Source organism: Martes martes (assembly GCF_963455335.1).
Source record: "Martes martes genome assembly, chromosome: 4".
NCBI lineage: Eukaryota > Metazoa > Chordata > Mammalia > Carnivora > Mustelidae > Martes > Martes martes.
In genome coordinates, this window is record NC_137891.1 from 182,908,538 (window position 1) to 182,930,079 (window position 21,542).

The following is a 21,542-nucleotide window of genomic DNA, read 5'->3' on the forward strand; positions in this document are numbered from 1 at the left end:
CGAAGCAGGAGAAGCGGCAGGCAGAGGGAAAAGCAGACTCCCCACTGAGCAGGGAGCCCAAAGCAGGACTCGATCCCAGGACCCTGGGATCATGACCCAACCCAAAGGCAGACACTTAACCAACGGAGTCACCCAGGCATCCCTAAAGATTTTATTTCTAAGTTATCTCTGCACCCAGTGTGGGGTTCAAACTCACAACCGTAAGATCAAGAGTCACGTGCGCCACCGACCGAGGCAGCCAGGTGCTCCATGTCATTTTTCCTTTCTTAACTGATGTTTTCCTGCCAGAATACTGTGGGTTGTTACTTGCCTTGCACTGAAAAATGGTTTGCATTTACCCCTGTACATTTATTCCTCCTTTTGATTTATGTAAGATTTTTGTATGCAATTTTCAGTTCTTGAAGACATGACAAATTTTGGTTTTCTACCGTCATGCGAGAACATTTGGCCCCGGCAATGCATCATTGTGGGAAGGAAATAAAGTGCTGCGGTAAACCAGAAAAAAAAAAAAATTAGACAGCATTCAGCTCTCTAGACCTTGGGCTTTTACTAAGGGCTGTGATGTCTTATTCTCAAGAAATATTTCTTTTTTTTTAAAAGGTTTTATTTATTTATTTGACAGAGAGAGAGAAAGATCACATGTAGGCAGAGAGGCAGGCAGAGAGAGAGAGAGAGAGAAGGAAGCAGGCTCCCCGCTGAGCAGAGAGCGAGATTCGGGACTCGATCCCAGGACCCTGAGATCATGACCTGAGCCGAAGGCAGAGGCTTAACCCACTGAGCCACCCAGGCACCCCTCAAGAAATATTTCTAATATTTCTAAGAAAAAAGTGTGCAATTTCTTTTGGGGACTGGGTCAGTTAGGGAGATTTGGGATGGAAGTGACAGAAATCTAACTTAAATTGGTCTAGGCAAAAAAAGTGGTGGGGGGGTGGAATTTATCAGCTCGCATAACTACAAAGACCAAAGTAGATGAATTTCAGCATTTATGGGCCCAGGAGTTCAAATGATTTCGCCAGGACGTCGGCTAGAGGCACAAAATGAATACAGGCTTTTCCGGAGGTGGCGGGGAGGGACCTGACTCGTTCAGATTTTGCTTTCCTTATGAGGTTATAGAAATGAGAGGCAATCCCTCCATTACACTCACATGCTTCAGATATTACTGGTGAGGCTGGACACGGGATGGGAAGAGTTAATAGCTATTTCCTCCCAGGCTACCAAGCTCAGACCTCCCTCTGATAACCGTCGATTTGAAGACTCACTTCAAGGGCAGAGAAGAGCTGCACACTCAGGCTGGTTTCCAAAGCACCCCCAACAGACACACACACACACACACACCCACACACACACACACCCCTATGCGGTGCACCTGCATTGATGCCACGGCTGTGAAGGGTCTGATGGCCCTTCTGTAGGTGTTTTCTGGCTTTTGAGAAAGTCGGCACGTCATAGAAGATTGAAACACGAGCGGGGGCTGGGACGGGGTGAGCAGACCTAACCATGAACTAGGGGCAGCTGACGTTTGCAGGGTTTCTGTGCCCGTGAGAAATCCTCGTCTAATTCCTTCATTCTACACAAGGGGAAACAGAGTCCCAGAGCAGAGGAATGCCTTGCGTAAAGCCAGACCATGAGATGGCAGTGGGCAGAGATGTACCACCTGTTGACTCCCTGGGCAGTGCTCCTTGCTTCCTCCTTCCCCTTCCCCTAGTGGTCAGTGTCCTCATGCTGCCCTCTCTGGCTGCCCAGGGTTGGAGGTCAGAGTCCGAGGGAAGATGTAGCTCAGCACGCTTGTCCCAGACCTTCTCTCTTCTGCAGCTTCTTCCTTCTGCCAAGAGCCTAGATGTTATACACCGAATGTCTGTGTTCCTTCCCCCACAAATTCATATGTTGACACCTATTTCCCCAATGTGAAGGTATTAAGAGGTAGGACCATTGGGAGGTGATTAGGTCATGGGTGTGGAGCCCTCACGATGGGATTGGTGCCCCTATAAAAGAGAACTCAGAGAACTCCCTTTTCCCTTCTGCCGTATGGGGTTACAGAGGAAAGAGCTGCTTGTGAACAAGTAAGAGACTCAACAGACACTGAATCTGCCAGCACCTTGATCCGGGACTTCCTAGCCTCCAGAATTGTGAGAAACACATTTCTGTTCTTTATGAACCACACAGTCTGTGCTCTTTTGTTAGAGCTGCCCGGACGGACTAAGATACTAGAGGTGGTAGCTGCCACCTCTGCCCAGAATGCCCTCCCCATCTTCCTCCTCATGGCTAATTCATTCTTATCCTTCAAAACCTTAGCTCAGTACTACCTTCTCCAGGAAGCTTCCTCCTCAACTGAGCATTCCTGCCTGTGCTTACAGAGTGCCTAGAACTCTCCGGTATTGGTCGCCACATCATCCGGCGGAGGGGGCGGTGGTGGTTCTGCGACTGTGTCTTTCTCCCTGCCCTGTCAGCTCCCCAAGAGCAAAGTTTGTCTTGTTCATGGTGTTCCTACCTCCTAGTGAAGGCTGAGTTTTATCTGCATGGTCCCATTCCCTTCACGTGACAACCCTGTGATGCAGACAAGAGAAAACACGAAGAGAAGTGAAGTAACTTGCCCAAGATCACATACGTAGCAAAAGGTTGTGGTGGTGTTGCATGCAGGCAGTCTGATTCCAGAGTCTGGACTCTAGACCGTTGTGATCCCAAACCTTTGATAAAGGTTTTTGAATGAGTTAAGGGGCTTATTTCTTCCTCTGCAGCTGGCACCTAGCACCTAGGGTTTGACCCTGGTAAGAACGAATACTGCCACCACAATCCCCTTCACGGAGGGCTTATTAAGTATCAGGTTCTATGCTTAGCATTTTACACACACCGTATTAATTTTGTATTACTACTGAAACAAATTCCTGCAAACTTAGTGCCTTAAAATAATATAAACTGATTTCCTTATTGTTCTGGAGAGCAGAAGTCTGAAGTATGCTTTCTCAATGGGCTAAACTCAAGGTGTTGGCAGGCAGGCTTGTGTTCCTTCTGGAGGCTCTAGGGAAGAATCCGTTTCTTTGCTTTTTTTTAGCTTCTGGAGGCCACTTACACTCCTTGGCTCGTGGGCTCTTCCTCCACCTTCAAAGATGCCAGAAATAGTGTAGACTCTTCTCTCATCTCTGACCTGTTTCCATCCTTCCATTTTCTCTGACTCTGATCCTCCTGCTTCCCTCTTATAAGGACCCTTGTGATTACATTAGCCCTCCCCCATCATCCAGGATAAGCTTTCCACCTCCAGATCTTTAACCACAGGTGCAAAGCCCCTTTTGCCATGTCAAGTGTTCTCAACATATTCTCAGGTTCTGTGGATTAGGGCATGGACATCTTTGGGGGGACATTATGTAGCCTACCACGTATAGCATCTCATTTGATCCTTATGCAGTCGTGTTGTGACAATGATGATATGATTAGCTCTGCTTAATAGGAATGGAAAGTGCATGACATACAGTAGGCACTCAATAAATGTTTGTGGGGATGATCTGGTGTGGGAACTAATTGATAATATATTGTTCTTCACCGGACAGAAGATCCTGGAGGATGTATCCAGTCCTGTGTCTTCCCTAAAATCTTTTCCACAATCCCATCTGCTGGGACAAGTGGAGGCTCTGTCAGAGTATCTAGCACTTAATTATTTTCCCTGGCCTGACTCTCTCCCTAGTGGGATCACGATCTCCTTCAGTGTGATTATATTTCTAATTCTTTGAATTTCTAATTCTTTCCATAATGCCATGGGCCTTCACAGACATCATTTTCTCCCTGTAGTCCTTGAAAGGAGGGAGCATATGTTCAGTTTGCAGGACAGTAAAGTGAGGCTCAGGTTACATGCAGAGTCATTTCTTGATAGGTGCTGACTGATGGACTCTGTCTTGCTCCCAACACTTCTGCCATCCAGCATTAGGGACTCTCTATATTCTCAGCAGCCTCTGAACCTCTGGCTCAGCTCTGCAACTGATTGGATTTTCTTGTCTCTTTCACTGACACTTAATCTTTGTATATTTTTTCTGTGGTGCATGTGTGTGCTCGCACACACAGCTTTCTATACCGTCAGCGATGACAGTGGATTAATCCAGTTTTTTCTTTTAGTAGGAACCCCTTGCAATCACCCTGGCAATGATTAAGAGAGTCAGGTCTGGAGTCAGACTGCCTGGGTTGCAACTCAAGATTTACCGCTTATCAACTAAGAAAGCAGATTAATTCCTCTGAGCTCAGTTTCCTTGTTTGAAAAATGAAAAGCAGTAATATTTTTCTCATATATCAGGCAGATGCTATTTTTCTAAAGTAAGGTTTGTTTCAAGGTCACAGCTCCTGCCCTTTGCTGCCTTTTCTCCATCACCCATATCCCATTCTCTCATCCTGCTGCTTGTCAGCACAAGGCATCTGGAAGGGGTGGTGACATCAGTCATGCATGCTTTAGGGGGATTTAATCTGCTGTGTCTCTTTCCAGGACCATTTTTCTTTGATGCCTCATTTGTAATCACTGACAGGAGGTCCAGACCATCTGTTAACGGGAATTAGGTCATTGGTGATCAGATGAAGGAGGCACTGGGGAGGGGCACTCCTCACACTGCTAGGGTTCCACCGAATAGATAACAATCTTCCAGTCATCTTTGCTTTTTCCGTCCCATGTTGTCTTGGTGGGGGAGAGGAGGTGTTGGCACCTGGAGGAGATTTGATAGACAGCATTCCGGGATGACTTCATCTCTGGGCTTTGCCTCTCAAAATTCCAACCAAATCAAGCTCTACCGTTTAAGGGATAGAAACAGGGTCAGCATTCCAGAAGTTCCTTGTCATGCTCAGGCTTTTAATCAGATGACATTGGAGAATGCACATCCTAGTGCAGGCTGTTTGTGAGAGGGTGGGGGGGGGGTGTCTCAGGAGTCCCTACTCCATGCTTGTCTTTCTAGGTAAACCTGAGCTGAGGAGAGAAAGACCTCCCGGCGCTAAGTTTGCTCAGAGGGATCAGCACCACGGACAGCGGCCGAGCGCCCGAAGCCCCGCGGAGTGCACAGAGCCGGGCGTGCGCCTAGTTACAGGCGGGCGAGGGGAGGGAAGACGCGCTGGGGTGCTGGGGGCTTGGCTGGGGCTGTTCTCGCTCTGAGTCACCCCGTGCGCCCCGCACTTTCGAGCCGCGGAACGCCGGAGTTGTCTCTGCGCTCTCCAGGAATGGTCGGGGATGGGTAGGAAAGGCCCCAGGAGTGTTGCAGGAAAAGAGGAAGCAGGAGGCGAACGACCTGTTGATGTCTCTCCCGCGCGCTCCCGCCCCCCGGCCAGGCCCATTTCTATACAAGGCCTGCTCTCCCCAGCCTCCACCCCCGCGAATATGGTCGCAGGCGCGGAGGGGCGCATTCCCCCGCCCTGAGCTCAGCGGGCCGGAATGCGGCCGATAAATCAGAGATAACCCCAGGCGCGGGATAAAAGGCCGACGTTGCCGAAGGATCCAGGAGAGAGCCCGCGGGACCCGAAGAGGTGAGACGTGACCTGGGACGCAGCGCAGCAGCGGCGGCGACAATCTCTTTCTCCACTTCTCTCCAGCGACATGGACCCCCAGACCGCGCTGCTCCGGGCCCTCCCGCTCTTCCTGTCCTTGCAGCTGTCGCTACTAGGAGGTCGTTCCCACCCGCTGGGTGGGCCTGGCCCCGCCTCCCAGCTGTCCGCAATGCAGGTGAGCGCTGCAGCCTGCCTAAAGGCCACGGTGGGTCGCGGGAGTTCAGGGGTCCTTAGCTACTGTTCCAAGAGGTCCTCAGTTTACCCTGGGAAGTAGCGTTAAGGGAATCGGAAAGTGACGAGAATGGGTGCCAGAACTCCATACCCAAGGCGGTTGGTTCACTTGGGTGCCGGTGAGGGCGGGTCTGCCCAGGTGCCGGTTCCCTGAGGCTCAGGCTATCCCCACCCATTGCAGGAGCTGCTGGACCACCTGCGGGACACAGCTTCAGAGCTGCAGGCAGAGCAGATGGCCCTGGGACCCCTCCAGCAGGACCACAGCCCCACAGAAGCCTGGGAGACCCAGGAGCAACCACCTGCCAGGGCCCTTGGGCCCAGTGACAACGTCCTCCAGGCCCTGAGAAGACTACGCAGCCCCAAGATGATGCGCAAGTCAGGGTGCTTTGGCCGGAGGCTGGACCGGATCGGCTCCCTCAGTGGCCTGGGCTGCAATGGTAAAGCTCCCTCCCTGCCTCCTTGGGTCACCCTCCCCCATACCTGTGGGTTTCACCATTGGAGACACTTTGGGGTTTGCTGTCTCCAGGGACCTCACTGAGAAAAGGACACCTGGACGCTACTCTCTCCTACAGACAGTCCTTAGGGCCATGGAGTGTCTTTCTGGAAATATTAAATGTGGACATCATTGTCCATGAGTCCCAACCCCCCTTCTAGCCACCTCCTGCCTTTCTTACCAAAAGGGGCAGAACCACCTTAGGATGGAATCCTGTCATTGCCTGGCAGCCTCTCCTTGGAGCAGAAAGAGTCCTAAACATTTTCCTCCTGGCTTCCCCTAACCTGTCTATAGCCGCAGAGGCAGAGGTCAGGATCACCAGGGCGACGATGATTCCCAGTTTACAGTTGAGGAGACTGAGGTCCAGAGAGAGGGATTATTCCAAAGCCTCAAACATCCAGATCCGCTGGGGATGGTGGATGGTGGCAGGGATGGCCCCTGGGGCGGAGAAGATCAGATCCTGCCTCAGTCTCCCCCTGATGCCATCATCACCCTTTCTCTCTTCCCACAGTGCTGAGAAGGTATTAAGAGGAAACCCTGCCTGCAGACACCTGCATCTGACTCTTCAAAGGCCCCCTGAGCCCTTTGAGGCAATTTGTATTTATTTGTATTTATTTATTTATTTATTTCAATCATTTTATATAAGACGATTCTGACCTCCGAGCACAAATTTTCCATGGTGAAATAAAGCCAACATTATAGGTTCTTTTGAAACTGATTTGTCCCAGTGCATTGAGTAATAAATCATTTAAAAAACAAAAACTAGGGGCGCCTGGGTGGCTCAGTGGGTTAAGCCTCTGCCTTTGGCTCAGGTCATGATCTTGGGGTCCTGGGATCGAGCCCGGAGTCGGGCTCTCTGCTTAGCAGGGAGCCTGCTTCCTCCTCTCTCTCTCTCTGCCTGATGCTCTGCCTACTTGTGATCTCTCTCTCTCTCTGTGTCAAATAAATAAACTAAATCTTTAAAAAAAATAAAAAAAACACAAGAACTAAAAACCAAAAAACCCAAACCTTTTGTTTTCGTGAAGTTTCCAAAAGTGTCTTAACGGTGGGGTAGGGACATGGCATCAGGGCTGGTCAAGCAGGGTTGGAGGAGCCTCTCTTCTCTTGAAGGGTTTTTCATGTTCTGAAATGTCTATAAATACCTCACGCATTCAAGACACTTTGCAGAAACTGCTTTTTCAAAGCTGGTAGTTGCTCCCTGGGAGTGGAAATGGGTCTTGATACATTTGTGCTAACGAGGGTGTGTGTCAGTGTCTGCTTCCTGGTTTTCCCTCTGCCTGGAATTCTGCCATCAGAGGTGTTCTCTCTTGGTGATGGCTGTTTCCAGGAGGTCTAAAATCTCAAAGATTAGGGGCGGTGTGTGTGTGTGTGTGTGTGTGTGTGTGTGTGAAAGAGAGAGAGAGAGAGAGAGAGAGAGAGGCTTGTATGCATCTCTAAATGGGGATGAGCCCCCCTTTCTGCCTCAAAACCTCAGCTTCCAACATTTAATTCCTAATGTCTCCCTGTCAAGACCTTTAAAACTCAGAGTTTAATAGCATTTTCATTTCCCAAGCCCAGAAGTTCAGAAGTGCCTGACAACAGGCCCACCATTTTAGGGTGCCCCTCTTCTGGGGGGTCAACATCTTCACTTCCTCTCTGCCTCAGAGAGAGGAACCGCTCATGCTAGGGCAGAAAAGGAGACAACCTCCGGAGTCCTACTGTGTTGTTTTATTCAGCAGGGATTCCTATGGGGGTCCCTGCCCTGTACTCTATGGGCCCCCCTTCCCCATGCATCCTGTGTCCCAGACATCCCGGGGCCACACTCTCCGGCTTTCAGGCCTCTCCAGACCTCAGCTCATGCAGTCAGTCCCTTGTGCCCAGAATGCCTTTTATGATCCCAGCTCTGCAGAAGGGACAGGACTATTCTTATCCCCACTTGATGGATGAGAAAACCAAGACCCAGAAAACCAAAGCCCCTTAGCTGGCAGGATGCGGCCGGGAATGCCAGCCCTGAGACGTGGGCGGAGAGCCGAGTGACTCTTGGCCCTGTGCTCTCTACCGCACTCCTGGCCTTGAACTTCACTCTCCTAACCTTCCTGCTGTTCTCAGCCAGTATTTCTTTGAGGGAGGAGAACTGCAAGTGGGCGGGGCTTTGTGTAGTTCTCATCTACTCAGTGTGGGCCGGAGGTTATGGATAGCCACTGACATCAATTAAGATTCTCTCTCTCTTTTTTAAAAAAGATTTTATTTATTTATTTGACAGAGAGATCACAAGTAGGCAGAGAGGCAGGCAGAGAGAGAAGGGGAAGCAGTCTCCCTGCTGAGCAGAGAGCCCAATGTGGGGCTTGATCCCAGGACCCTGAGACGATGACCAGAGCCGAAGGCAGAGGCTTAACTACTGAGCCACCCAGGCACCCCCTCGATTAAGATTTCTTAAATGAGGCTTAGAAGTGAGATCCTTTCTAATAAAATCGTGAGCCATCTTTGCCTAGCGTGTCTGACCCGGGGAAGGCAATGAGGACTCAGTGTAGTGACCTTTCATAAGGGCCTCATTAGGCTCCTGGTACAGGTCTGTTAACTTGTGTAGTCCTTGCAACAAATCTACAAAGAACTCTCATTATCCCCTATTTTAACAGAAGGGAAACTGAGGCACAGGGCGGTATTGTAACTTGCTCAAGATCATGCAGTTAGCAAGTGGCAAAGCCAGGGTTCAAGGCTACACAGCCTGGCTTAGCACCCAGGCCCCTAACCACAGCACCACCTGTCCCCTCCCAAGTCAGTGAATCAGGCTTGCTGGTGGGAGGGAGAATTGCCCTCCTAATGGCATCACTCAGTTCAATTGCCTGTTGGCAACCTCTCCCCTCTGCTCAGGTGATGAAGGCAGACATCTCCCAGAGCACCCACTCCCCACATCCAGCCAGCACTCCAGAATTCTTCCCGGTGAGTCTGGCTCGTCCCTATGTAGGGCTCAGGGGGGTAGAGTCTGTATGTGGGATACATCTGTGTCTTGTACCTTTTCCCCAAGCAAAAGTCTGGGAAGGAGGACTCCCTCCCTAACCTGTGACCCTGGCCCCTCCAAACTTTCCCCAACATAACCGTAGCCATGGCCTTAAGCTCCCTGACTTCCCTACTATCGACGTTGCCTAACGAAGCTGCCAGATTATGTCTCTCCATAAATGCTCCTCGCTATAATCTTCCCAGAAACAAGCGTTGGTGATCATAGAGCTCCGGAGGCCTGACCCAAGGCTTTGGAGCTGGGGAGAATTTCAGTAGAGGGTGGACGAGCTTTGCTGGGTGCCAAGTGTGGAGGTTACAAAAGTCAGGACAACACTGGGACTGAATGCTTCCTTTCGTGCCACTGACTGTACACCTGTGACTCTCAAGGGCTCAATGCTGAGCCCTTCTCCATCCCTCTTGTGGTAGCTTTGACCCTTCTGAGAATCTGTGACAGGAAAAAAGAATGTATTTCTCCTGCAGGGCCAGATTGAAACAGAATCAAACTTGGTCACCTGTCTTTGCTCATGTGGCAGCTCTCAGCCTTCCGTCTTGGCCTCGGGAGGACTTTTCATGCACTCCCCTGAGCTTCAACAACCAGTTCTGTTTCACTAGGTGACCCATTTCTCCCATCGGCTCGGGAGCCAGCCCCGTGCACCTGCCTGGGTGTTCTGAAACATTTCTACAACCAGACTCCGGACCTGCCCTGAGACCCTGGCTCCCACTCTCCCGTGGATAGTCTCCTGTCCTCTGTCTGCTTCTATCCAGCAGCACTGTGCTTTTCTGCCCAGTGATTTTCTCTGGCAGCCCAAGCCCTCTTGGCTCCCGTCAGGGCAGGCAGGCAGTGCTGGGGACTTGACAACAACCAGGAGCCGCACTCAACCAACATCTGGCAGCGGGCAGCACTCGAAGACCCCAGCACCGTTGATTCACAGGCGGCGTGCATCTTACACGTGTTCTTAGAGTGCAGGGACAGGGGACGGAGCTCCGCTTGGCCGTGGTGGTCACTGACTTCCTTCTTTTCCCGGTCACGTCCTCATTCTGCTGATGTTTCCTGGGATTGTGTCCGAAGTAAACTCCTTATGCTTGGATCCTTCTCTCAGGTTCAGGAGAACCTAAACTAAGACACTCCCAGATGGTTAAAGCTTCTCCTGGGACTCCGCCTCAATGATTAGAGCCCCAGAAATCTGCCTGGACTCCGTTCTCTGGCTGAACCACCACAGGCGGGTACCGTGTCCACCCCACCTCGTTCCTGGCGTCTCCTACACGCAATCCTTCACTTCCGTTCCTGGTTTATGCCCTCACCACTCACGCTGACATCTGTTCATCAGCTTTCTTTTTTTTTTTTTTTTAAGATTTTATTTATTCATTTGACAGAGATCACAATTAGGCAGAGAGGCAGCCAGAGAGAGAGGAGGAAGCAGGCTCCCCACCGAGCAGAGAGCCCGATGCGGGGCTTGATCCCAGGACCTTGGGATCATGACCTGAGCCGAAGACAGAGGCTTTAATCCACTGAGCCACCCAGGTGCCCCCAGAAATTTTTTTCTAACCAGGGTGTGTCAGCTCTGGCTTGGTGCTGGACTAGCACAACCGTGGAGTCCTGCTGCGGACAAGTGCACTGCCTCATGCTTGGCCTGTATCTCTGGCTTCCCAGAAAATGCAGCAATGGCTGCATTGGCTGCATTAACAATGGCTGACCTGGTTCTCAAAGCTGCCGTCTGACCCCCCTCTCTGCCTCCAAGTACCACTCATCCCCGTCCCACCACAGGCAGGATTCACTGGCAAGGAGAGGTTGCCAAGGCAGTTCACGAGTGGATGGCATCTCAGGTTTCCCCAGCCACTACCTAAGGGAGCTGGGTAATGCAGCCCAGAGGGAAGGGGAGTTCATGGCCTTGGGGCTGGACTGGGGTGAGGGTGGGCTTGGCACTTGACCAGTGAGAGACGGGAGTTAGCAAGGACCCTACAGACAAAGTGTCTGTTATGGATTGTGTTCCGTCTAACCAAAAGATATGTTGAAGTCCTAAACCCCCAGAACCTCAGAATGTGACCCTTTTGGGAAACGGTCTCACTGTAGAAGGAATGAGTTAAGATGAGGTCTGATTGGCGTGGGGGCAGCTCCTAATTTAATATGACTGGTGTCCCTATAGGAAGAGGAGAGAGAAACACAGTGAGGGAGGAAGGCCATGTGACGAGAGAGGCTGAGATTGGGGTGCTGCGTCTACAAGGCAAGGAGTGCCAATGAGCGCCGGCAGGTGCCAGAAGCCAGACGAGGCAAGGACATTTCCGCCCTACAGGGCTCAGAGGGAACATGGCCTCGCTGACACCTTCATTCCAGACTTCTGGCCTCCAGAACTCTGAGGCTCCCCATCTCCTGGTGCCTGTGCCCTTGGGATGCCACTTCCAGGACAAGGAGGTTGTGAAGAGCTTGCATAATCTCTCTCTGGACCCGAGGAAGTCAGCTGCATTTCTCCGGAGAGGCCCACGTGGCGAGGAACTGACCTCCAGCCAACAGCCGTCAAGGAGCTGCGGTCTCTCAGCTGACACAGGAGTGAACTTGAAAACAGATCCTCCAGCCAAGCCCTGAGCCGACGGCAGCCCCAGCCAATGTCTGAACTGGAGCCTCCAGCAGCCCTGAAGCAAGGGACCCCAGCTGGGGAGGCCAGACCCCTGACCCACGGAAACTGTTTGGTACAGGATGTGCATTGTTTCAAGTTGCTAAGGTTTGGGGTCATTTGTTACACAGCCGTAGTTAAATAGTACACACTGTCTCGTTTCTCTTTTCCCCTCGCTCCTGCTTCCCTTGAAAGGAACTGCCCCCACGCCCATAAAGCTTTAGCAACTGGACTTTTGTCTTGGGCCTTGCTTTCTAGGGAACCTGTTGCCAACTTCCAGGGCCAGGGACCTCCAAGTTGAACCAAAGAAACAGAACATCATTTTCAAAATCAGAAACTACCATCCCCAAATGTGCATCAGGGCCTTACCAATTTCTCCCAATTAGGGCTTCTGTGTTAGACCATTTGTGTCCGACAGAATCATACCATGGACACCATGGGTTTCTTATACCGATTTTGGACTTGTGTTGCATTGCTGGGACCTCGGGGCTCCCAAAGCTGCCCGCAGCATCCCCACGGAGGATCCTAAAACAAAAACGCTGAGATGGAAACCAGAGAAGCCGCAGTTCTGGGTTCTCCCACCCATCTGCGACGCTCCTTCCGACATATGACTAAGACAACTTCTTTCCCATGATCAGGAAATAAAGGCTTTTGATTTTTTGGTTCGTGGGGGAGATGGGGGTGGGGGGTGGATCTGATTTTCTGTGCCTTTTGCTTTTCTTCTGTTTCACTCCTCCGGGCTCGCTTCTAAACACTGCGTTAAAGATCGACTCCTCCGCACACACACCCCCTCCCGCCTCCCCCCAGGTTGAGCAGGGGCATGGGAAAGAAGGGAAATTTACATCAAGCCATTTTCTGTTTCAGTCACAAATCAAAGGCTTTGCTGGGATCGAGGTAATAAGTGTACCTGAGACCTGTGTTCCCACTAAGTCTCGTCAGGGTAGGAGGGAGTGTTGGTTCTATGAGAAGTCCTCTGGGCAGCAAAACTGAATCTTCTTTCTCTGGTCACTCCTCTTCCACAAACAAACAACAACAACAACAACAACAACAAAATCCCCCCAAAACAAAACCCAAACGAAACTGAACAAAAACTTCTGGCTTGTAGAAGAGACTCAGACACTAATGCTCTGCTCCGGTTTCGGTCTGGAAGAGGGACAGTGACTTTCATAAAAGGAGCTGGGAAAATTCTGCAATTCTCTTCCTGGACCCTAGTGCAGCATTTCCACTGGTCCTTGGGCCACTGACAGACTTCAGAAGTGGCTCAGGACAGAGGAGCGGCACCAGCCCTCTGGGGCCGAGCCACCTGCCACGACGCCCTTCCGGTAGCCGCTGCCTGTCTGAAAGGGCATCTCCAGGAGACAGGCCGCGTGACGCACACAGCAAGGAGCATCGGTTCCCCCAGTGTGGCTGCTCACTGAATCCTCTTTGCTAATAATAACCCCGCCAACGGAGCGATTAAGCTGTGAGCACATTCCAGGGGCTCATCAGGATACGAGGGGTTTTGCCCCCAGAGTTTGTATTCAGGGTTGCGCCCACTTGGGATTTTAGGTTGGGTTCAGCTGACCCAGGTAAGGTTACTGGAGAGGGCTCCTTTCTCCTTCGGTCTTAGACTAAAACCACCCCGGACACCTCTTGTGACTTCCGGCCACATACTGCCCCGATTTCTTGTCCTCAGACAGAGCAGTCTCTCCCCCTGATCAGCCAGGGAGTGCGTGCAGCCGGGGAGGGGTCGGCTCAGGGCAGACCTGAGCATCCCGCACGCATTTCCTGAGTCCCATGGAGTACATTAAAACATGTCAGGTGTGCCAACAGGTCGTGGGGCCTGGAGGACCCCTTCCTTGAGGTAGTTTACACACACAGACACACAGAAACACACACACACACACACACACACACACACACACACACACACATACTTGCCAAGGGAGTGGGAAGGGGAAGGAGCTGTTCCGAGGCCACCTGGGAGAGCGGGAGCAGGGGGGTATTCAATCAGCAACTGCCCTGAGAGGGCTGGTAAGGGACCATCATGCTAAGTGACAGCAGCTGCATCTGTAGGATGGTTAGGAATATGGGCATCGGCGTCAGACCTGGGGTTCAAGTCCTGACTGTGTGGCTTAGGAGCCCAATGACCTTGGTTGGGCAAGTGACGGAACCTCTGCGGATGGGAGCAACACCACCTGCCTCGTGGGGCAGCCATGACAATTAGGTCATGCGCACAAAGCTTTCAGTAGAGTGTCTGGCCCCTTACAGTTGGTCAATGAAGGCAACCATGAGTGCCATCCCGCAGCTAGGCCGCGTGCCACAACACGTTCACACATTAGTCACTCACCTGACAACCTGGAGGGGTGGGTAGAGCAGGTTTTTACAAATGGGGGCAAGAAGGCGGTGACGATGTGTGTAACTTGGTTTTTGCGTGGGGCTGCAGTGAGGTCTCTCGACCTCACCGGTTGCCCCCCAGTACATGTGCATCATATAACAGGCTAACACGGAGTGCTGAGCTTAGGGAGTGGGGGCCACGCGTTAAGTGTGGACAGTCATGCTCCCTGTGATTTCTCCCCAGCAGCCGGGAAAATGGAGGCCTTGGTGGCTCATCAGTCACCTGGCCTCGCGGGAGTTACGTGGAAGGTGTTAAGGGAAACCGTGTGCCACCCTCACGTCCCCCTCACTCCGTCGGCCAACTCGCCAAAGGACTTTTCCCGGGAGGGTTGGGGGGATTAGAAGCTTCAAATTCATAGTCTGAGTTTCTACAAGCAGCAAGGTGACGGAATGAAAATGTTGGCGTCTCTAAGTGCCCACCTCCCTCTACACGGTGGAGGGGAAGGAGGAGACGCTTGGCAGAAGGATGGTTGTGTTTCCCAAAACTTCTCTTGGTGTTTACGTCCGGGAGCGGAACCCTTGGGACACTGATCCCATTTGGTTCCCGGCTGACTTAATGCTCTAAAAAATAACTCCCTCTTCACCTGACCGCTGAGAGTGACTGCCAGGAGGGAGGGCGGCCCAGTTGGAGGGAGAGGGCTGCCCTCACGGCTGATGAGTCAGGTGTGAGGCCAGCTTGAGCATCTGGACTAATTTGTCCCGAGCTGCAGGCCGCCTGCCACTTCCTCCCCACCCGCCCTTATTTGGATGCCCTGACAGCTGAGTCGAAAACCAACTGGGGGAGCTGGGTGCCGGCCAACTGTCACCCTCAGTCTCCCCGCCTGGGTCCCATTGCTGAGGAGAAAGAAGCCCCAGGCATCGCTGTAAGATAACCAAGGACTCTTTTTTGCTCTTCTCACACCTTTGAAGTGGGAACCTCTTGAGGCAAATCGACAAGAATGTGGCTCTTGCAGCCGAGGGTCCGGGGCTGTTGGAGCTGCTCAAGGCGGAGGGGAGTGACAGGCTCTGCCGGCCGATAGCTTTAAAAGGCTATCCTCTGCTGCTCCTCATTCAGCTGCTTTATCGCTGTAAGTGACAGAATGGGGAGGGTTCCATCCCTCTCGTGCTCTTGGAGAGCTGGGGGGCTATAAAAAGAGGAGGTGCAGGGCAGCTGGGAGACAGAGGCAGACGGAGGCTGAGAGGGGAAAGGAGAGGACAGAGAAGCAAGCCAGCACCAGGCCACTCCTTGAGCGACGCCAGCATGGGCTCCCCCATCGTCACCGCCAGCTTCCTCCTCTTCCTGGCATTTCAGCTCCTGGGGCAAATAGGAGCTAACCCCGCGTATGGCTCTGTGTCCAACGCAGACCTGATGGATTTCAAGGTAGGGCCAGGACAGGGGCCTCAGTGTGGGACCAGGGGGCTTTGTGACACTGTGCCGGTCAGTGAGACCTCTCCCTTTCCCTGTGTGTTCCTTTTGTAAAGAATTTGCTGGACCACTTGGAGGACAAGATGCCTTTAGAAGAGGAGGTCGTGCCCCCACAAGTACTAAACGAGCAGAATGAGGAAGCTGGGGCAGCTCTCAGCCCCCTCCCTGACGTGCCTCCCTGGACAGGGGAGGTCAACCCAGCCCAGAGAGATGGGGGTGCCCTTGGGCGGAGCCCCTGGGACTCCTCCGATAGATCTGCCCTCCTGAAAAGCAAGCTGAGGGCACTGCTTGCTGCCCCTCGGAGCCTGCGGAGGTCCAGCTGCTTCGGAGGCAGGATGGACAGGATTGGAGCCCAGAGTGGACTGGGCTGCAACAGCTTCCGGGTAAGAGGAGCTGGGAATGGATACGGGATGGGGAGGAAGGAAGTTGTGGTTTCACTGAGACTCAGACCTTGTCAAAGAACACCACCAGAGCATGCCTCCTGCAGTAAAGAGACCGGAGTAAAGTTTACTTCCTTTGAAATGTTTGTCTCAAGTTGGGCCAATGACGTCATCCTCAGCTACAGGCTGCCAAGGACATGCCAAGGGGAAAAAAGTTACTGCCACAAGCATTGGGAACTTAAAATGTTCGTGGGGCCAAGTCCCCACCATTCTGTTGATTGGGAGCTCATGTTTCTCCCCAGAAGTGTCAGATCCCAAAGAATTTAAATGATAACGACCAGGGCCGGGCAACTGGGTGGCTCAGTTGGTTTAGCATCCGACTCTCAGTTCCAGGTCATGATCTCACAGGTTGTGGGATCAAGCCCTGAGTTGCGCTCCACACTCAGTGGGGAGCCTGCTTGAGATTCTCTCCCTCTGCGCCTCCCCTCACTCACCAGCACGTGCATGCCTGCTCTCTCTCAATAAATAAATGAATAAATTTTTTAAAAAAATGGAAACCAAAAACAAAAGAAAGGAAATGACCAGGGTTGATTTATGACATCTAATGAGCAGCTTGTGCCCCAGTTCATAAAAGTTCCAGGGTTGTCAGGCTGGAATGGGAGCTGGTGGGAGGTGAGCACACTCCTGTGAAGTTGACTTTTCTAATAGGACCACGTCACCAAGCCAAGTTTGTCTCTGTTCTCTTTGTAGTACCGAAGATAATGGCCAGGGACGAAAAGGCGGGCCAGGCCCCGGGCAAATTTCGAGAGGCCCTCATCCCTTGGGGTCTCTCACTCAACTTTGTCACATCTCATTGCCATCAAGTCGAGCCATGACGAGCACCGTATTCAAGCTGCAGCCTCTTGTCAACATTTCTCACATTTTATGCTAAATGTAGATAAAGTGGTTTAATTGTGGCTTCCCCACCTCTCCCATCTCATGCACTTAATTTTAGGATAGACACTCACCTGTTACTGAAAGCTGTTTGAAAGTGAATAAACTTCAGCACCACGGACAGAAGCCAAAGGCTTGGTCGGCGTGATTTCTTTCTTTTTCTCAGCCTAATAACCCGGTTTTCCTTTTGTGGCAGAGAAGAAGGCTGTTTCTTTCTCCTTCCTTTTAAACATAATAGATTTATTTTGGGTTGCAGTTTTGGGTTCACAGCCAAATTAAGCAGAAAGTACAGAGATTTCCCATAGACCCCCTGCCTGCACACACACAGAGCCTCCCCCACCAGCAACATAGCCCCCAGAGTGGTGCCTTTGTTAAGCAAAGTGAAGAAAGAGATGTTTGCTTTGTTGACAAACTGCCTTTTGGGTACTTAGACTTAATTAAAAGGTAGCCACCAGCTTTTTCTAATTCTGGTCCCAGGTACTTGGATGGGTGAGGGGTGGGGTGGGTGGTGGAGGGAACCAGAGAAGATGCCATTTCTTTGTATCTGCTTCTGAGAAGCAGAGAATACCAGGCACCAAGTTCACCCACAACAGGAAACCATGCTCTACTCTACACATCCCCTCTCCACGTCAGAATCTATGACATTCCTCCAACGCCCTCCCACTCTGGTCACCGACATGTGCACTTTTCCGGCCCTTACTTATCCTGTCCCTTCCTCTTGTAATGCCATTTATCCGTTCTCCCGAGAACATTCTACACAATCAAGGCTCATGGACAATGCGGCTTCGTCCCTGAAACTGTCCCCGATACCATACGCCTGGTACGAACTGAGCTCGGCACCGGCGGCATTTTGTGTATAACAATTATTATACGACACGATTTGCCTTGGTAGGTGGTCATGTCTCTGTCCCTGGATTGTAAACTCCTTGAAGGTCAATGCCTGTTCAGCACCACTGCAGGACGTGGCCTAGTCAGTGCTTTGTAATGTCAGCCCGACTGTCGGCCTTGCATAGAAATCAGGAAAAGGGGGAGTAAATAGTCATTCACTCTTTGTAGGGGGAGGGGGAGACCAGAAGTGAGTTGACAGGGAGTGGAGTGGGGGGTAAGATCTCTAATCTAACCACCTCCAACAAATCTCTTCCTCATGTGGACTTTGGACACGGAAAGAGGGGGGGACCAAAAAGCAGAGGATTGATAAGGATAGGAACATACAGGAAAAAGTGTCCAAATGTGGCTCCTGAGGTCCAGGGAGTGGGAGCTGCTAGGAGGGAAGTGTGGGGAGCTGGGCAGACTGCCAAGGGGTCACTGTGACACGGTCGGTCCTCCCCAAATGGAACGGACAGTGCCGAATGCACAGATAGTGTCCCTGGAGTTCAGGAAACCCGGGGACAGGTGGAGGGGACAGCACTGACGGAGACCATTTCTAGTGCTGGTGGAATGGCAACTTGAGGCAGATCAACTGAAGACCAAGAAAACCCGATTTCTGGCAAAATAGAGAGCAGAGACAGATGGCAGCACAGAAGGCAGCCCCAAACGTCTACAGCCTTGGCACTGATTGTACTTCTTCTGGTTGGGTATCAGGGAACCTGTGAGTGGGGCAGACTCCTAAACACAGCACTGTCAGAACACACACAGCTCCTCCGTCTCCTGCTATGGACAGCAGCAGCTGAGGGAATGGGTAGGTTTTTATGGGAGGAAAGCATCTGCAAACGAGATCACGTGGCATTGATTTGAAGGGAGAGAAGACTGGGAACTTCGTGATTTTTGGTAAGGACTAAGTTGGTAGCAGGTGGACCCCCGGGAATGAAGTCTTGCTGGCAAGGCTTTAGAAGGAGACCTCTGAGCCTGTCAATCTACTCTCCGGCTTTGTGATGTTTACATTGTGGAAAGCGTAAAATGAAAATCACATACCACTCTACAACCAGCCCCATGGAGACAAGAGGTTAAAGGAGACAGATGAAGACACTTTATTCTGACATGTTACGGTTACAATGAGAACTTCCAAGTTCCAAAAGTTCAAATAAAAATAGAATTTTACAAATTAAAAAAAATTACAATGTATGTACACAACAGAATTAGCTAGTATTACTGTCTAGGCCAACAGTGCGAACAGAAAGAAGGAAGCCTGCCACGGTTGGGAGCTGTGGGGTAATACTGCACATCGGCGCTACGGGGCCCCGGACGGAGCTTCTGGCCTTTCCAGGGGCTTGCTTTCTTTCCGACGGCTGTGTCAGTACACAATTTTGCATCAGAAATGTCAAGCAAGCAGGCACACATCCATCCCAGCCAGGAACCGTCTGTTAAACAAGGTCATGAGCAAATCCTTCCGGAGCGCCAAGGTCCCAGGGTCGGGAGGGACTCTGGCTCCCTATCTCCCAGGCTCCTCAGCTGGGGAACGTGGAACACCTAGCGGGAGACGGGCAGGCACAGCACACAGAACACCGGCTCGCCGGCGGGAGCCCCCGGCGGCTGAGCGTGTGGACGTATCCCACCGCCAGGGGGCGACGGGGCAGGTAATAGGTGAGACGTGGACAACGTGGGTTTCTAACTATCAAAGGAGTGAGGCTTCCAGTTATTTGTTACAAGTGGGGCAGTGGTTCTCTTTGGGCTAATCCGGTAAGGGCAGACACCCACGGACGACAAGAAGCAACGTGCCTTTCCAGACGGGCCTGAGTTTGGGACCTCGTGGCTGTGCAGTCAGCTCATGCGGAGGGAGGTGTGTGCGTTCTGCCAGTTACCTCTGGGCTAGTCTAATGGGAATGAAGTGTCTGGGGACTGGAAGTGCAGGGGCGGTAAATTCCAACAACATTCACCCAGGGCGGCCTCGAGGCAGGCAGCTGGTGACCCCAGAGCCCTGGAGGCCAGACATTCCCCCCCGCAGGACCTTAGTCCTGCCAGTTTCACTGAGGGACAGGAAGAGGGGATTTGGGTTCTGTGACAGGCGGTCCTGACTTTACTGACTTGGGTTTCCTTTTTGATAAAAGGAACAAGTAACACGGCCACGCTCTGGGTGCTGCCTTAAAATGACTGGCAGCGGGCTGAACACGATCACATTCAGAAGTGCTTGCCTTTTTGGTCCTTGTGATTTCCCCAACGACTTACTGGGGGCCCCCACCCACATTTCACAGGTCGAATGCATCCAAGGAAGCTGAAACATTTAGAAGTCAAAGTATTTTTGGTCAAAGAGATAAGAAAATGGGAAGGATGGACTGGGGGGGAGGGCGCAGCCAGGTGGGAAAGATCCTGAACCAGCCGCCCCACTGAGGGGAGCAGAGCGTGCTGGGCCACAAGACCCGGGCCGGCCGCAGCGAGCCGGGCGCCCGCTCCCAGACTGCACGGCAGTCTTGGCAACGGAGGCTGGCCCGAGGCAGAGGGCGAGAGGACAGCGTTGTCCAGGGCAGGCGCCCGTGTTCTTGGGGGACTGCCATAGCTGACAAACAAACAAACAAACAAAACCAACGCAAACTTAAATGCAAATAAATGCCATCTCGAGTCCCAAAGCACATCTGCCACCGGGCTGCATGACCCCAGGCCTAGGGTGTGGACGCAAGTCAGGGGAGGGCACAGAGGTTGAGAGGAAAGTTAAGTGCAAAATAGCCGAAACAAAGCGTTCACTCTGGGGGCCCCCAGAAAGGGCCCCCCAGCCTGGAGAGACAGAGAGGTTCCCTTTCCGGGGTTCATGCTCGGGCCACGTGCTGGCAGGGGTCCCTCCCACCCCCGTCCCCCCGTCCCCCCGTCCCCTGGCAGCACAGTTTCCATGGCCGGGCCCTGAGTGGGCTGGGGCTGGCTAGCGGCAGGCGGGTAAGACAGGTGTGTGACGGGCACACGCCCTTCTCCTGGAATAAGCCAACTGCTCCGTCCTAACCTGGCTTCTAGGCCTATCCTGTTCCTGTAGTGCTCACTGGCCCAGGACTGGCTTTTGTCCGTCTCAGATGATGTAACGGTATCATTCCCCAGAGTCGGGTCAAGCAATATCACAGGGTGCCTTTTTATCTAATGGGACGAAGCTGGGGGGGGGGGCGGCGCGGGATGGAGACACCTGGGCTGTGGCTGCCTCACCAGGAAGACACGTGGAAGAACTCATGGGAAGTCAGTAAGTCGGTGCAGATGGGAGGGACTAGGGACGGACCACGGTCAATGCTAAAAACTGGGACGGCTGGAAGTCGGACCGCCCCGTCAAGACTTCTTCAGGGCCGGTCCACGGGACCTGTGCTTCTGGAGGGCGGCGCTTCCGAGGAGGCAAGCCCAGAACAGCAGCTCCCCCAGGAAGCCGTGTTTCCCTTCAAATGAACCGGGCACCTGCCGAGAGTCCCGACGCAGGAAGGCCCCCCCGACACATGCGTTATCTCAGTGGCTCAGTCTCTAAATTTGGTAATTCCCTTAATTTTGCAACTGGCCTTCGCCCCAGCACTTGCCTTGGCCAAAGCCCCTCCCGTTAACAGTTTAAGGCAACACCTGGGTTCCCTAGGAAAGCAGCAGGAGGGGGCAGGAAAACTGCTCTGGGCATCACTCCCCCGTGGCTGAGGCCTGATGCCCCCTCTGGTCCTGGCACGCGTGGGGTGGAGGGGCCTGGAGCCGGGGCCCAGGCTGGACGGCAAGAGAGCAGGGAGCAGGAAACAGGAAGATACTTGCTG

General features: G+C 52.4%; 2 protein-coding genes across 2 annotated transcripts; both read left to right on the top strand.

Moving 5' to 3' along the window:
• Positions 1–5,457: 5,457 nt before the first annotated feature.
• NPPB (natriuretic peptide B) lies at positions 5,458–7,190 on the top strand. The gene is made up of 3 exons (XM_080801337.1): positions 5,458–5,680; positions 5,918–6,173; positions 6,741–7,190. The coding sequence occupies exons 1-3, from the start codon at positions 5,555–5,557 to the stop codon at positions 6,755–6,757; spliced, it is 399 nt and encodes a 132-aa protein (XP_080657463.1). The 5' UTR covers positions 5,458–5,554; the 3' UTR covers positions 6,758–7,190.
• An 8,160-nt stretch (positions 7,191–15,350) lies between these two features.
• On the top strand, positions 15,351–17,037 carry NPPA (natriuretic peptide A). The gene is made up of 3 exons (XM_080801817.1): positions 15,351–15,550; positions 15,652–15,978; positions 16,726–17,037. Exons 1-3 carry the CDS (start codon positions 15,431–15,433, stop codon positions 16,735–16,737), a joined length of 459 nt encoding a protein of 152 aa, XP_080657943.1. The 5' UTR covers positions 15,351–15,430; the 3' UTR covers positions 16,738–17,037.
• The last annotated feature ends 4,505 nt before the right edge of the window (positions 17,038–21,542 follow it).